This window comes from Aricia agestis, chromosome 17 (assembly GCF_905147365.1).
Source record: "Aricia agestis chromosome 17, ilAriAges1.1, whole genome shotgun sequence".
Taxonomy (NCBI): Eukaryota; Metazoa; Arthropoda; class Insecta; order Lepidoptera; family Lycaenidae; genus Aricia; species Aricia agestis.
In genome coordinates this window covers 2,724,761-2,740,214 of record NC_056422.1, presented here as the reverse complement: position 1 = coordinate 2,740,214, position 15,454 = coordinate 2,724,761, and the positions used below count along the sequence as shown (strand labels likewise).

Sequence of the window (15,454 nt, the reverse complement as noted above, 5' to 3'; positions counted from 1 at the left end):
ATGGTAATAAATGAAAAATTCGTGAAAATTAGATGCATCTTTGTGTTTTTTTTCTATCAAGAAATTTTAAGATATCGTGTTTTTGCTGATCTAATTCTTGGAAATAGAGTAAAGTATCTAATTTTTGAAAATTACACAATTCGGGACTTATTTTCAAGTTAAAAATGAATTTTAAAATTGAAAATTTTGGGTTAGTCGCCCCATATGGATCGTTTGTCTTTCATGAATGAAGCCATTCAATTTATAAAAACGGAACGTAGGTAAACCGTATTTTTGTCTAGCGCCGCGTGAGGTCGCGTCAGTCGGGTTTCTTCGCTTGCCGGTGTCGGGTGTGCGCATTTTCGACTCGATTTTACGTAGCTAAATAAATATTTAGTTGGTGTTTTATTAAAAGCAAAGCTTTAGCGTTACGTATTTAGTATATAAATAGCACGAGAAAGCTACTATAAGTGCTTCAATTAATTAAGGTTCTGTGTTTTGTAGATAATAAGTAGGAACTATATTTACCGGTAAGTATTACATTCTTGGTTTCAGTCACTTTCAATTGCTGCATTCGTTATACCTGATACTTTAGTATAGTTAAAGATAAAATAGGTAAAAACAGATATCCTGGGTAATAATAACACGAATTTATAGGTAGTTGTTAGTGTTTATTAGAGTGTAAAATCGTTGTCCACACTCCACGCATACGTCCACGCGGTTTATATCTCATAAATTACATAAATTACCTTCAAAAACTGCATTTTAATTGTAAAAAACGGTTTTTTGTTACTTTACATTGTGCTTTACATGTTTCGTTGTATATTGAACTTAGGTATAGAGTACAATGTGATTTTTTAAGTCAGCTTTTACTTGCATTGTTGCCGTGCAGCTGTTGCGGATAGAATTTTAATTATAATGACTAATGGGGGATCATTGAATAGCTGTTGGATCAGTTTTGTATTACAGCTTTTAGGATACAATAGTACAACATAATATTGTCGATTTACAACATGAACAACAAAACAATTAAAGCTTGTTCACAAATTCTCATTTCTCCAGTTGACAGTCTTCACTCTTCGGTCTTCACGCATGCGATTTGTTAATTTTGTTGCGATCACGTCAAAACTGATTTAGAGACAAAAAATGTTTTCTTTTACTTCGTACTTTAGTCTATAGAATAATCGACCAAATGCGAGTCGGACTCGCGCACGAAGGGTTCCGTACCGTCGTAGAGCAAAAATAGGCCGAAAATTGTGTTTTTTGTATGGGAGCATTGGGAGCCCACCTTAAATTTTTATTTTATTTAATTATTATTATTATTATTAATTATAAAAGTGGACATATATTTAAGACCTTTGTGAAAATATCAAGTGCCTACCTGCTGCCATTATTGATATACTTACTTAGTGTAAAAATTGCCAAAAAAAATCAAGTTTGATGTATGGGAGCCCCCCTTAAATATATTTTGATTTAATTTGTTGTTATCAGCGGCAACAGAAACACGTAATCTGCAAAAATTTCAACTCTCTAGCAATCAACTTTTTTTGAGATACAGCCTGGAGACAGAGAGACGGACAGACAGACATCGAAGTTTTAGTAATAGGGTCCTGTTTTTACCCTTTGGGTACGGAAACCTGAAAATGAACAAACATATAAAACACTTTACACATTGTTCTGATATAATACAGTATTTTCATTGAATTCACTGTTATTTCTAGATTTTGAACACAAAACCTACAAAAGTTATAATAATCCAATTTCAAAACCACAGAGATAAATTACAAAATAAATCACTCATAATCCCATATTTATCAGACATAATAAAGCCAAGCCATGGGGGTACCACAAATCATGATCAATAAAAAATTAAATAAGTACTAAAATGTATATTTTCTACACAGCATCTTGCTGTCAATATACCATAGTTGATGTTCTCTAAAATAAATTTTAAATTAATATAAGATATGAACTTTCCATAATAACAGTAGCACAATTAAAATTAATCAGATGTAAATTAATAAACTATTGTATTCCTGAACCGTCGATAGTGACGCAAACATTACGTTTGTTTACACTATTTTTAAATAAATCCATAAAGATGAAAAAATAGAATATAACATTATAATCAGGTAAATTTAAAAGTATTTCAATGCACTTATATGAAAATGTTTTTGAGTAAGTACAATTAATAATTTTTCCAAAATTTAAGTAAGTATACAAATTTTCTATCCTCTTAAGGAAAGAACACTTCAAGAAAATATATGAGATTGCATTTCAAAGTAAAATTTAAACCGAACATTATTAACATTATAAAATTTGTTAACACTTTGGCAATATCTCATAAAAAAAAAGGAAAAAAAAATTTTATAGCACGACAAAAAAATGTACTGAATACATAAAACATTGAAACCTGAACTGACCTTTACTTTACTGTGATATGCATTTCATTGATTTATTGACACTCATTACCTTACTTGTTTAACAAACATTACACATTCTTGAATAAAATTATTTTTAGAGGAGATCCTTGTTGCACAAAAATATTATGATCACCGTTTCTGTTACATCAATGCCAAGTGTAAAACTTTCTAAAATTTCAACAATGTAATGTTATATTGTCTCACTTTATTTATATGTATATATTAAATCATATTTATTAAAATATCTGTACATAGTAACATGAAATCTTGAAGGCCCTAAAATTAGATGACTGATAGACCTTCACCTCTTCCGAAATAGTACACTTGGTGTATTTGCAAACAGTGTTGTAAGTTGGCTAGTGTAGGAAGTCACCAAGGCCGCACTATGTACATTGTACAGTCGCAACATTTAACAAGTTGGTACTTTCCAACCTTATCACTATATTGATAAGGTTTACTAGTGGTTACTGCCAATGGTGCTACCAATTTGGTATGATAAGAATTTGAATATTAAATTGGTTTCAGGAGGGTTTCTAATTTTAGAAACAAGAGAAAAGCAGGAAAACAGGCAAAACAATGTTTGCCGGGACAGCTAGTTATCTATACAAAAATCTTTTGATATTCCGAAAATTTTTATCAAAATCTTTCATTTATGTCGTAAAATTATTTACTTTTGTTTAACTGATAAATTTGTTTTATTTTTTGAATAAGTTTACTGCAGAATTTTGTACTGTAAACAATATTAATTATTATGTTATTATTTTAAAATTAATATTACTTATTATTTATTATATTATGAGCATCATGTCATAATGTTATGTCTTAGTCTAGTTGCACTAATAAAAAGCACATTTTAGGGTTCCATACCCAAAGGGTAAAAACGGGACCCTATTACTGAGACTTTGATATCTGTCCGACTGTCTGTCTCCAGGCTGTATCTCAAAAAGCTAGGCTTCTGAAATTTTCACAGATTGTGTTACATATTTTCTGTTGCCGCTATAACAACAAATACTAAAAATAAAACAAAGTTAATATTTAAGGGGGGCTCAATACAGAAAATGTGTTTTTATTTGGCCTGTTTTTGCTCATAATCAATAATGGCAGCAGGTAGGCACTTGAAATTTTCGCAAAGCCCTTTGTGTACTTATTAATAAAAATAAAATTAAGGGGTCTCCCATAATATTTAAATATTGTATAATTATTATTAAAATTTACAAAGTAAATTATAATATCTTTAATCAAGTCCCAATATTATAGTCCGCATCCCTTTATGTTGTAGAACTACACAATTTTCCGCGATAAGAACTAGTCCATTGCCGAATTTTAAATGTACTTAGTTAATTAATCAGGGTAAGTTCGGACACAGGGTAAGTCAGGGTGATTCAAGTTAACGCTAAATTAAGCTGCATTTACGCTACGATACTACAGTTTGCTGTTGCAGTGCAGTTGGTAGCGACAGGCAAAAACAGACACTGACTAATTTATAAGTTGAATTATCCGGACTTACCCTGTGTCCGAAGTTCCGAACGTACCCTGATTAACCTTACTTATTAGTATAGGCCACTTTATTTTCACCCCCCCATGTAATCTGTCAGCCCCTTATGGAAGCTGCCGCCTCTAGGTTGCGGGCTATACGGCCTATTTATTAATCCAGAGCTGAACCGGAGTACTATTATAATATATTCTATGGCTGAACTATCCTACGTATCCTTTCCGGAGCTCAAAGTATTTCTACTATCAATATTGGTTTAGCGGTTTTAACGAATGTGAAGAGGTAACAGAAACACAAATAGACAAATACACTTTCGCATTTATATTAGCCTAAATATTATGTGACATGTGAGCATTTGGAACAATTATTTACTATTGGCATCTCGTTACCTAATTTTTTTGCCGACTTTCTCGCAGAGGCACTGAAGTGTAAAATATGCTAATTACACGTCTATTAGCTTGCTATTAGCATGCAACAAATCGTTTAAAATTTCTTGAACGTAATATAGATCTGGAGTTCAATGAACTGTGTTTTTTTTCAGATTATTTCAATCGTCATGGCCAAAGCTGAGAAGTCGTTTCCGAGAAACTTTACGGGTGAGTACTTTTTACTTTTGACTGCTCGAATGAGTGCTGCATTTTTTTTCACAAAAAAGTAACGGTTTTTGTGAAGGTATTTAGATTTAGTATGATGTATAGGGTTTTACCCGAAGGGTAAAATCGGGACCCTATTACTAAGACTTCAATGTCTGTCCGTCTGTCTTTCTGTGTGTCTCCAGACTGTAACTAAAGAAACGCTATAACTAGACTTCTGAAGTTTTCACAGATTGTGTATATCTGTTGTCGCTTTAACAAATTTAAGGGGGCTCCCATACAACAAACGTGATTTTTTTTTGCTATTTTTGCTCGATATCAATAACGGCAACACATTAGGCACTTGAAATAATCACGAAATACTCAGTTGTATTTGTATAATTAATAATAAAGGGGTATGAAGATTTTTCTATGGAGCCTAGCCGACCTACTGTCCGCCATTGTGTTTTTTCGCGTTCGCTAATATTTTTTCAAAAATGCTTAGCTAACATCAATACAAACAAAAAATAATCTTGGACAAAACCGCGTAAAGTGTCACATTTCGAAGATTTGAGCTGCCAAAGTTGCAATATCTTAAATTGGTAAAACTTTGTACGTGGGAGAGCCATGCTTCGGCACGAATGGGCCGGCTCGACCGGAGAAATACCACGTTCTCACAGAAAACCGGCGTGAAACAGCGCTTGCGCTGTGTTTCGCCGAGTGAGTGAGTTTACCGGAGGCCCAATCCCCTACCCAATTCCCTTCCCTACCCTCCCCTATTCCCTTCCCTTCCCTACCCTCCCTTATTACCCTATTCCCTCTTAAAAGGCCGGCAACGCACTTGCAGCTCTTCTGATGCTGCGAGTGTCCATGGGCGACGGAAGTTGCTTTCCATCAGGTGACCCGTTTGCTCGTTTGGGGGCAAACGAGCAAACGGGTCATAAAAAAAAATAATTAAATAATTAAGGGGGTCCTATACAAAAAACACAATTTTCAGCTTATTTTTGCTCTATTGTGGTACGGAACCCTTCGTGTGCGAGTCCAACTTGCACTTGGCTGATTTTATTTACGGTTTATCTAATCTACCTATATCATAATTCATATTTAAGTATGGCTAGAATAGTTTTAAAAACATAAAATGTTACTACAGATCATATTTCGAGTTTAGCGTAGATAAAATTTCTTCTTGTTTATCCAAAGCTTCTTGTCGTTTATAGAAAAAGAACCAATATAAGTACTTAGGGCCTGTTTCACCACTTCCTGATAAGGCTATCCACCAATTAACTTGACAGATCAAGTATGGAAAATCTGTCAAAAAAGTTGTGAATAGCCTATTAGGCACTTTAACAGAAAGTGGTGAAACAGGTCCTTAATATTTTAAAATATATACATAAAAAGACAAAAAGATAAACTTTATTGCAATATTATGAACCGCCACCAAAGTATGCTAGTGGATGTCCTATGTAGGCGGGAAGGTCGCTGGCGCACTGATATTTTCTACTTTTAATTTCGAATATAGAACATAATAAATTCAACATTCCATTTTTAAATTGCATTTTATTGTTTAAGAATAGAAAAATTGTTTTTCATAATCGAGAGTTTCGTCTCTACTCTATAGCAGACTCTTGTTCTAATACCAGCAGCTTTTACAACGCTAATAAGTTAGCCAATATTGATAAATTATGTTAATTTGTTTATTTTGTTTACTCCTTTTGTCCTAATTCGCGGTGCAGTGTTCCGTTTCACATAATTTTGATTTGATATGTAAACAAGCTTCACTAAAATCATGATACCGAATACTGATTTATCTTATCTTATATCTTTAAACGAGCAATTCTTGTTTATATTATATATATATACTAGCTGTTGCCCGCGACTTCGTCCGCCTTAACATAATAATATAATAACAAAGTTCGATAATTTCCCCCTTTTTGTGGTTCCTTATACAAAGGTTAAAACGGGACCCTATTTAAGCAAACGTCAAACGCAAACGTCAATAAACTTTCATGTTTCTAACTCAAGAAATGACGGACTTTCATTGAAATTTTCTACGCCAATTTCACCCCTTGGGGGTAGAATTTCCAAAAACCCTTCAATACCTATCCATTCATTTTTAACCAGTAACCCAAAAATAAAGTTTCATGTTTCTAACTCAAGAAATGACGGACTTTCATTCAAAATATCAACCCCTATTTCACCCCCTTCGGGGTAAAATTTTCAAAATTCCTTCCTTAGTGGGTGTCTACTTAATAAAACAACCCTACTCACCAAATTTCGTGGCTGTAACTTTAACAGTTTTTGCTCAGCGATGATGAATCAGTCAGTCAGGACATGTAGTTTTATAAGTATACTAGCTGTTCCGGCAAACGTTGTTTTGCCATTTAAAGTATTTCGCCCATATTATTATTGCAGTGACTAAATAATTATGTCACCATGGCAACGTCCATCCGGATCTAATGTAAAACATTCCAAAATCAACAACTCCTTATAAATAAGAAATTAATTGAAAAAACATTTTCCAGTAGACCAAACTGTAAATCTAAACCATTCTCGAATCTCCACGAACACACACAAAAAATTTCATCAAAATTGGTCCAGTCGTTTAGGAGGAGTTCAGTCACATACACACGCACACAAGAAATATATATATTAAGATATAATTGGAATCTCGGAATCGGGGGTTATAGGGGGTTTCGGGGGCGATAAGTCGATCTAGCTAGGCATCATTTTAGAAAATTTCGAGTAAAGCTCGGTCAAAAGCTCGGTCAAATAGCTAGTAAGTAATTATTATGCAAACAATAATTTCGAGTTTCAATTTCTATTTAAAGTTGGCAGTATTTCGGTAGTAAGGTTAATCAGGGTAAGTTCGGACTTCGGATACAGGGTAAGTCCGGATAATTTAACTTATCACCAAATTAGTCAGTGTTTTTTTTTTTGCCTGGCGCTACGGGCATTTATACGTCATACTTGATACTGCACTGCAACCGCAAACTGTTATAGTACCGTAACTGTAGGTTACTTTGGCGTTTACTTGTTTATCCGGACTTACCCTGTGTCCTAACTTACCCTGATTAACTATAATAATAATATATATTATACATTTAGCCATACTTACTAGCCATTATAGCCATAACAACCATAATAGCCACATTAGCCACAATAATATCGTTGAGATATTTGCACAGAAGTCGTGACTCGTGAGGGCTGACGTAGACGCGCTGGCAGGCGGCCATTATGAAAATAAACACAATCGGACATATTTCCGCTCTATACGTTTTACTTTTATCGAGTGATAATAAGCGTCTACTCTAGCCTCTATGCCTTGCGGATCAATTAGAGTCACATTCCTGAATCGAGCTATCATAGTTTTCTACATGAACACTTGCTAAAGTTTATAGTTCAATAATTACTTAATAGTTAAAGATTTTTGAGGCTTCTATTTATACCCCCACAGGCACAGCATCGAACCGGGTATTTGTCTTTCCGACTCTTTAGGGCTAATTCCTAAAAGCAACTAAATAGCTAGCTATTTAAGGTGACGCTGCGTTAAAGTAAAAAATCGTTTCGGATATGTTTTAGATCGCTTGTTTTCTATGAGAGGCCGGGGCCGGCCTCTCAGAAAAGAAGAAATGGAACAGCTAGAAATGGAGAGGGCGTAAGCGACAAAATGGTTTTTGTCGCATAATTATTTAAAAACCATAAATATATGTCGGAGCGGGAGTTATGTTACCGTAACAAAGAGGCCCACATAGCTCTCTTCATAGAATGAACTCAACACCACCTATAAACATACGGATGTTTATAGGTGGTGTTGTGTTCATTGTATATAATATATATAATAGGTTTCGGCGATAATTAACCACGGGACTTAATTATCATCGAAACCATTAGACGTCCGCTGTTCCTGGGACCAGAACAATGCGACACCAATGTAAACACAGCGTCATTGTCGTCGCCGCCCGCACCAGCCGTCGCAGACGCCGGACTCGCCGCCCGCGCCTCGTACCCCTCCATAGTTTATAAGCAATACGAGTAGTTAGGCCCACACTAGTCAGTTGATAGCCACCTCTTGCTCGCTCACTGTAACTCTGTGCGACATTTAACAATAATCTAATATTGTAAAATAGAGTTCATAATATTTAGTTAAACACTTATAAGTAATTCAAGCGTTTGAATCACTTCACTCGGGGCGGGCAGCTCAAGAACGACATCTAGAATGGACGGCACACCAGTCACAGAATATATATTATGCACCAGTGCAGTGATCAGTCAATGTAAACATTTAAAACAATTATAGGACTCTTGTTAGCCGACCCGCGGCCACTTCGGCAACCCACCAAAGGAGTGGCGTCACCTCCGTTCACAGAATCGATGGCGGTACACCTTTGCTTGAGCATACTGCATAACATAAACAAACTCTCAATTAAAGTAATCTGAGTAAATAGCCCGCTAGGAATTAGCGGCGGTTTTACCTTCGCGCCGATATATATGTCGCAGCCAACTGGTTAAAATAGCCGTTCAATCATACAGCCGCTGAATGAAATTGAATTGTTTAGCCGTTTGACTAAACAATTCAATTTCATTCATCAATTCAATCACACGTCTAGCTTTTTAATTGAATATTTCAGTCGCTCAAAACGTTCAACACTACAGCTGATTCAAAAGCAGCCGTTTGATTGAATTGGCTCAGCGCTCACGCGGCGCTAGGTGCCTTTTTGTTTACAATATGGCGTCAACTAGCCGGTGTTTTGTGATTGTATTAAGGCGGGGATTAATCTCAATCAAAAATGATAACCTTGCACACAACCAAAGACCAAGCGTATACGCATCCCAATAAGATTAATTTTAGCTTAGCATAAAACTGTAACAACAAGGGCGGATCTTCTCTATTTTTCATGTTTTTTTTAAATATCTTTAGAAATAAATATTAAGAAACAAAACTGTTCGGTTAAAGAAATTTTAATATACATTTACTAACAATTTATTCAAATAAAATTATAATTATCCTAGTTAATACTTATATTTCGATGAAATAGAGTTTTTTCGGAGGTGAGTTTGTAAATTAATTACAGCCAAAGTATTAAGTTTTATTAAAATGTTTACGGTTATGGTATTTTAAATATTGTGCTTTATATCTCATATTTTTGAACACTTCGTTATTATATTGGACTAGGTAAACCGGGAGTCACGGAATAACAAATTGGGGTTTATCCTCGCCTTAAGATATTTTTTTGTAAATATACGTTACAAGTGTTATTAAAGTGACAGAAATTATGGGGGCAGATACGAATGAATCAAAATTTAAACAAATATTCGAGATTACGGGAATATGAAATGCATTACCAAGGTATTTAATGCAATTGTGTTCAAAATGAGTTAGAATACAATTTATTCTGCTTGTTATCATTGCGCTTGTGTACATAATAATAACACTAAACTAATGGTCACCTTAGTTAATTTGTCATTTAGCCAGTTAGGTAAGCGTCGTCTAGCGTTAGTGTTGAACGTTGCTGTCTGTTAATCGGCTAAACGACGTATAGCCGTGTGATTGAATGGCGTTGTTCAGTCGAAGGGCTAGCTGTTTGATTGAACGGCTATTTTAACCAGTGGCCTGCGACATATATAATATATATGGACGCTGTTAAGCATTCGTGTACTAACCCACACAAAAATTACGTATTGAGTTATGAATGCAGTTATGTTCTTTACATGATTTAGAACAAGACTGCATTCAAAATTTAACGACAAAAAAATTGTGGGTTAGGACACTAATGCTTAACGGCGACCATATAATAGGTAATATTTCATATATGATATAAGCTATGGGCAAATTATAGTGTATGCTTGAACTAATCTATGTACTGAAAGCTTAAATCACTCTCCTCTGTTGGCAAAATTAGAATCCTAGTTTTTATAGAGGTATTTATGATTAATTGACCAATCGTGTTATGCTATGGGTAATTCAAACATAAGGACATGATGAATACTGACAATGAACTTTAACTTCTTAGCTTTATAATTGTTGAGAAAAATCGATATCGCTGCAGCCAAATTATCAAGGCGTCACCTTAACCGCTCCAGGCAAAGATCATTTTCGCCGCCCTTTACATACAGAAAACCATACAAGTCATGGGCTAGTTTTGTTGGGAGTTATTAGAGGGGAATATTTAAATAAAATATTGAATGTACTGTCACTTCTTGGTGGAAATTCATCTTCAATTAAATAATTTTACACTTTCCTTGCACTTATTCCACTTTATTTTAATATATTTATTACAAAATTGTTAAATACACGGCCGGCTTTCGCTTAAACTAAAGAAAAAAATCCCAGCATACTGCAGTACACGGTACACCTGATGATGATTTTTTCGAAACCAGTCGTGTATTTAACAATTTTGTAATAAATATATTAAAATAAAGTGGAATAAGTGCAAGGTAAGTGTATAATTATTTAATTACTTAAATAAAATACGTAAATATTTCCACTATCCAAACTGAAGTGGGATTGGAAGGTAATTTTTTTTAACTTGGGTGGTGCATGCTTAATGGATATTGGATATGTTGGAAGATAGGAATAAGTCAATTTTGCCGCTCTGGACAAATGCCCAGCTATGCCAAACAGTCCAGGACAGGTGGTAACTGGTAGCTATCATCAACCATCAGGAGATCTATGTTATTATTGTAAAGGGTTTGTTTGTTTTATTATTGTCGATCAATTTTCTTGGAATTCCTGATGGCACCAGGATGTCTGCATGGGTGGCTCGTGTGGCCTTGGCGTAGATGAGTTCGTGGTAACCTGAGACAAATAACAATACACGTTCTTGTGAATTCGCGGAATCTATATATTACGGAATCTATATATTATATACGTGAGTCAAAAACTTTGTATCCCTTTTGACGAAAAATGGGAAAATGTAGGTGAATGAAATTTTGCAGTTATATTTTATATGGTGAAGGAGTGCATCGAGCTAATATTATTTTGAAATTATGCTTTTATCATAAATTTTTTTAACAAATAAATCATTACACACACTACAACACACCCACTAGGAAAATGACAGATTTTTGAGTGACAAGCCTATACATACGAATTATACTCTTTTATTTATGGTTAAAGTCTGTCGACAACAAGGTGACAAATTGAAAATGGATGATAGTTATTTTTTTATTCAATCTTAGATACTATAAGACAATGCTTACACGGCCAGTCTGAGATCAGCTGAGTGAGCTGAGTCCTAGAGACAAGAGTTGAAAAAAATATGATAAAGTCAATATTTTTTTACAAAATATAGGTAGTAGTCCTTATGTCGTTGAAACAAGGGTCGAATTTCGACCATTGGGCGATCTCTAGCCACACAAAAAGAGCAAAACGATTGTCCAAAGTGTCAGTTTTGTTTTTGTTGCACTGTTTTCGGCTAATCATTGAGCTTGTTTGTAACTAGAGTTGCCTACGACTTTGTATAATTTTTTTGTATAAAAACAAATTTTGTTTGTGCTGTAAGTATTGAAAAAATAATACTTTTCCGAGATACAAACTATCCTATAGATGTTCGTTCAAAAGACTCAAAATCAGAATGGACTTTTAACTAACTAAACTACAAAATTCTTAATAGCCTATTTAATTTTCGTAATCCTAGTTCCTACTTTCCCCTTGGAATCAAAAATGTTTAAAATGCCCCTAATATGTGTATGTTTCTCTTGGCAACACGACTGCATTTTCAATTATTGTCCACAAAGGATTGCTAAAACTTGTCACTAAATTATGACCTCGTTTTACTTATATTACAGTGAACTGGTTCCGAAATTTGAACCCGTACCCGCCAGCCGGCCGCCGGTGCCAGGTGTCACTACGCTTCTAATTAGAGCAGGTGACGGACGTCTGACGAGCATTTTTCTTAATTTTTATTAAATTGTAAGCTAAAACTGTTGTGTGCAGTGCAGACTGCTGACTAGTTTGGTCAACATAGAAAAGGTTTCTTTCTACAGGAGAATAGACAATGAAAGTCTGTCACTATGGCTATTCATTTATAAAAATTATAGATACATTGCGCCAGTTCCTTCCATGTTTATAGTCTCGCCTTAAAGTTTCTTATATTCTAAAGAAATGGAACCTCTACATAATATTACAGACTACGGCCTACGACGTCCATCTGAAGAACCAGCCTTCGCCATTGTGACACCATGTGCTCTATCAATATTCATCAAATTGCTATACCCATTATGCAAATTACTCATGTTAACTGATCTCCGGCTGTCGGATTAATATCTGCTGCGCGGGCGCAAGGAAGCCGTCTAGTCAGCTAATAACTTTCTCCTGGTGGGTGGTGATGGGTTCAAGGTGTGGGTGGACATACATAAATCACAACCACCATAAATACAGGAAATGAGCTTTGAATAAGGAAAGGTATCAGAAATCAATCTATGGTTTATGATGCTGTAAAGGTTAACATTTACAAGTATGGGTGTGGTAGGGTGTTCTACGAGTATAAGATTGTTAGTTGTGGCGTAGTGGGTAGATTGATTTATATTTGGTGCGGGTTCGATTCTTGGATCTTGGCATGTACCATCGAGGAAATTGATTTAGGCAGTTGGCAGACCAACGTCATTTGATCGGATCATGTCAATGTGTTCTGTCGGCTGGGTTTGACGTAACGCGACCAAACTACGTAGGTCCCCCATCTGCCTAGGAATCAACTTCTCTGATAGTACTACCACATCAAAATCTTGAAAGAAATGCATTCGCCAGCCTCCAGATTATGGAGACCGGAAATAATATTCTCCAGTCATTCCTCTTTGGGGTCTAGATTTTTGGGATATCGTCCAGCCTGGGGTTCTAGATTTCAAGAGTCTGGACCAATACTTACATGCTGGCCTATATCAATATTCCGATTTCCGATTAACTCTTTGTCCCGTTTAACCTTTTTCCGCTATTTAATCTGACAAATCACTCGGTGAGTTGAAAGTGTAAGCAGGCAGTAAGTCACCGTGGTCAGCACTGTTAAACACCGTTAACTGCAGCTCTCCGAGTTAGCGAGTTAGCATACTGTAACGGTTACTCGACAAACGAGTCGCAAGATGATGGGAACTTGAGATCTGTGTGTTTTAACCGACTTCCTAATAAAAGGGTCTCTGTTTAGCTTGTTCAAAATAATAGAACGTGGATATTTTTTTTGGAAAATTTACAAAAATGTTAATTAATAATACTTATTTCATTCACAATATTTCATTGTCGCAAAGCATGTTGTATTTCACTTTCCATAAAAAACTGTGCTGTATTATTTTGTACTTTGTTAAATGTGATTCTGTTGGTGAATAAATAAATAAATAAATAAAATATAAGGAGCTTAAAAGCCTTGTAAACTGACAATGAAGACGAAATTAAGATACACACGTACGCACTATCGGAAGACAAGGAAGTCGTCTCATTGTTGTCAGCCCCAGAAATGAAAGAAATACTTTGGTAGGGAAGGTAAAACAGACAAGAGATGAAATAACTTGTGACTTGTGACTAATTTTGAATAGACCATCCACCAACTCATTTGTGTGAGGATTTTTTTTAGTTTTTCCAGTCTGTTTATAGAGTAAGGTTATTTTGACACACCAACGTATTTCGGTTGTTTTTTTTTTTTTATGAAATAAGGGGGCAAACGAGCAAACGGGTCACCTGATGGAAAGCAACTTCCGTCGCCCATGGACACTCGCGGCATCAGAAGAGCTGCAGGTGTGTTGCCGGCCTTTTAAGAGGGAATAGGGTAATAGGGGAGGGTAGGGATGGGAAGGGAAGGGAATAGGGTAGGGGATTGGGCCTCCGGTAAACTCACTCACTCGGCGAAACACAGCGTAAGCGCTGTTTCACGCCGGTTTTCTGTGAGAACGTGGTATTTCTCCGGTCGAGCCGGCCCATTCGTGCCGAAGCATGGCTCTCCCACGTAAAAATTTAAGAAATTATAAAGGAAGAAACACGGTTGAAGAAATTATTTTGAAAAGTATTGATATCATTCTGTCTACTCTGGTATTGATACTCGTACTTGAAAAAATATAATGCACTTAACTGCTAGCACAATTTTGACACTATTTATGAAGCTAGGTGTAGAACACGTTGACGTGGGAGAGCCATGCTTCGGTACGAATGGGCCGGCTCGACCGGAGAGGTACCACGTCCTCACAGAAAACCGGCGTGAAACAGCGCTTCCGCTGTGTTTCGCCGAGTAAGTGAGTTTACCGGAGGCCCAATCCCCTACCCTTTTCCTTTCCCTACCCTCCCCTATTTCCTTCCGTACCCTCCCCTATTACCCCTTAGAAGGCCGGCAACGCACCTGCAGCTCTTCTGATGCTGCGAGTGTCCATGGGCGACGGAAGTTGCTTACCATCAGGTGACCCGTTTGCTCGTTTGCCCCCTTATTTCATAAAAAAAAAAAACAAAGTTCCATGAAAAAAATCGTGATATCGTGATTCGTGATACGCTTAACACCAGTATAAAACCAGATCCAAGAATGAAACCGGCCATTAATTACATCTTGTGAGTTATGAACATTACTTCTTGTGAACTCAGACGAGGTTGCAGCATTGGACCTAAGGTTACAGGGTTGTAACTTGTATCATATGTAGTATTGTTCTTGCAAAAATGCCTACGGTTTCGTTGAAGGTGGTGGTCGGTTTTGTTGGAATCTGGCCGCAGAAGGTGATTTTAGAAGTGCCTAAGTATGTGCCCACTGCCCACACAGCACATTCTCCCCGTTTACTCTCATATTACCAGTGGGACGGATGACTGGCACGTCTGGCGAGAGATCAGGTGCTGGGTTCGACGGATCATCTTTCTTGTCAAGACAATCGGATGATTTCTTGAACAAATTTGGAAACGAACTCATTCCAAAGTCCTGCATTGTCCTAACTGAACTTGAGACGCGGGAATCGAACCTACAACCTTCGGGTTTCTTTAACCACTGGACCACGGAGGCGTTGAGGACCGGCGCAGCCCTTGTGAAAGG

General features: G+C 36.2%; 1 protein-coding gene across 1 annotated transcript in view; it reads left to right on the top strand.

Moving 5' to 3' along the window:
* The first annotated feature begins 292 nt into the window (after window positions 1-292).
* The window catches only part of LOC121735430 (sialin), a 57,002-nt gene continuing 41,840 nt past the window's right edge, over window positions 293-15,454 (top strand). Inside the window, exons 1-2 of the mRNA XM_042126266.1 lie at window positions 293-509; window positions 4,436-4,490. Of these exons, the coding sequence (XP_041982200.1) occupies window positions 4,451-4,490 (40 nt within the window). The 5' untranslated portion in view covers window positions 293-509; window positions 4,436-4,450. The remainder of the gene's footprint in view (window positions 510-4,435; window positions 4,491-15,454) is intronic.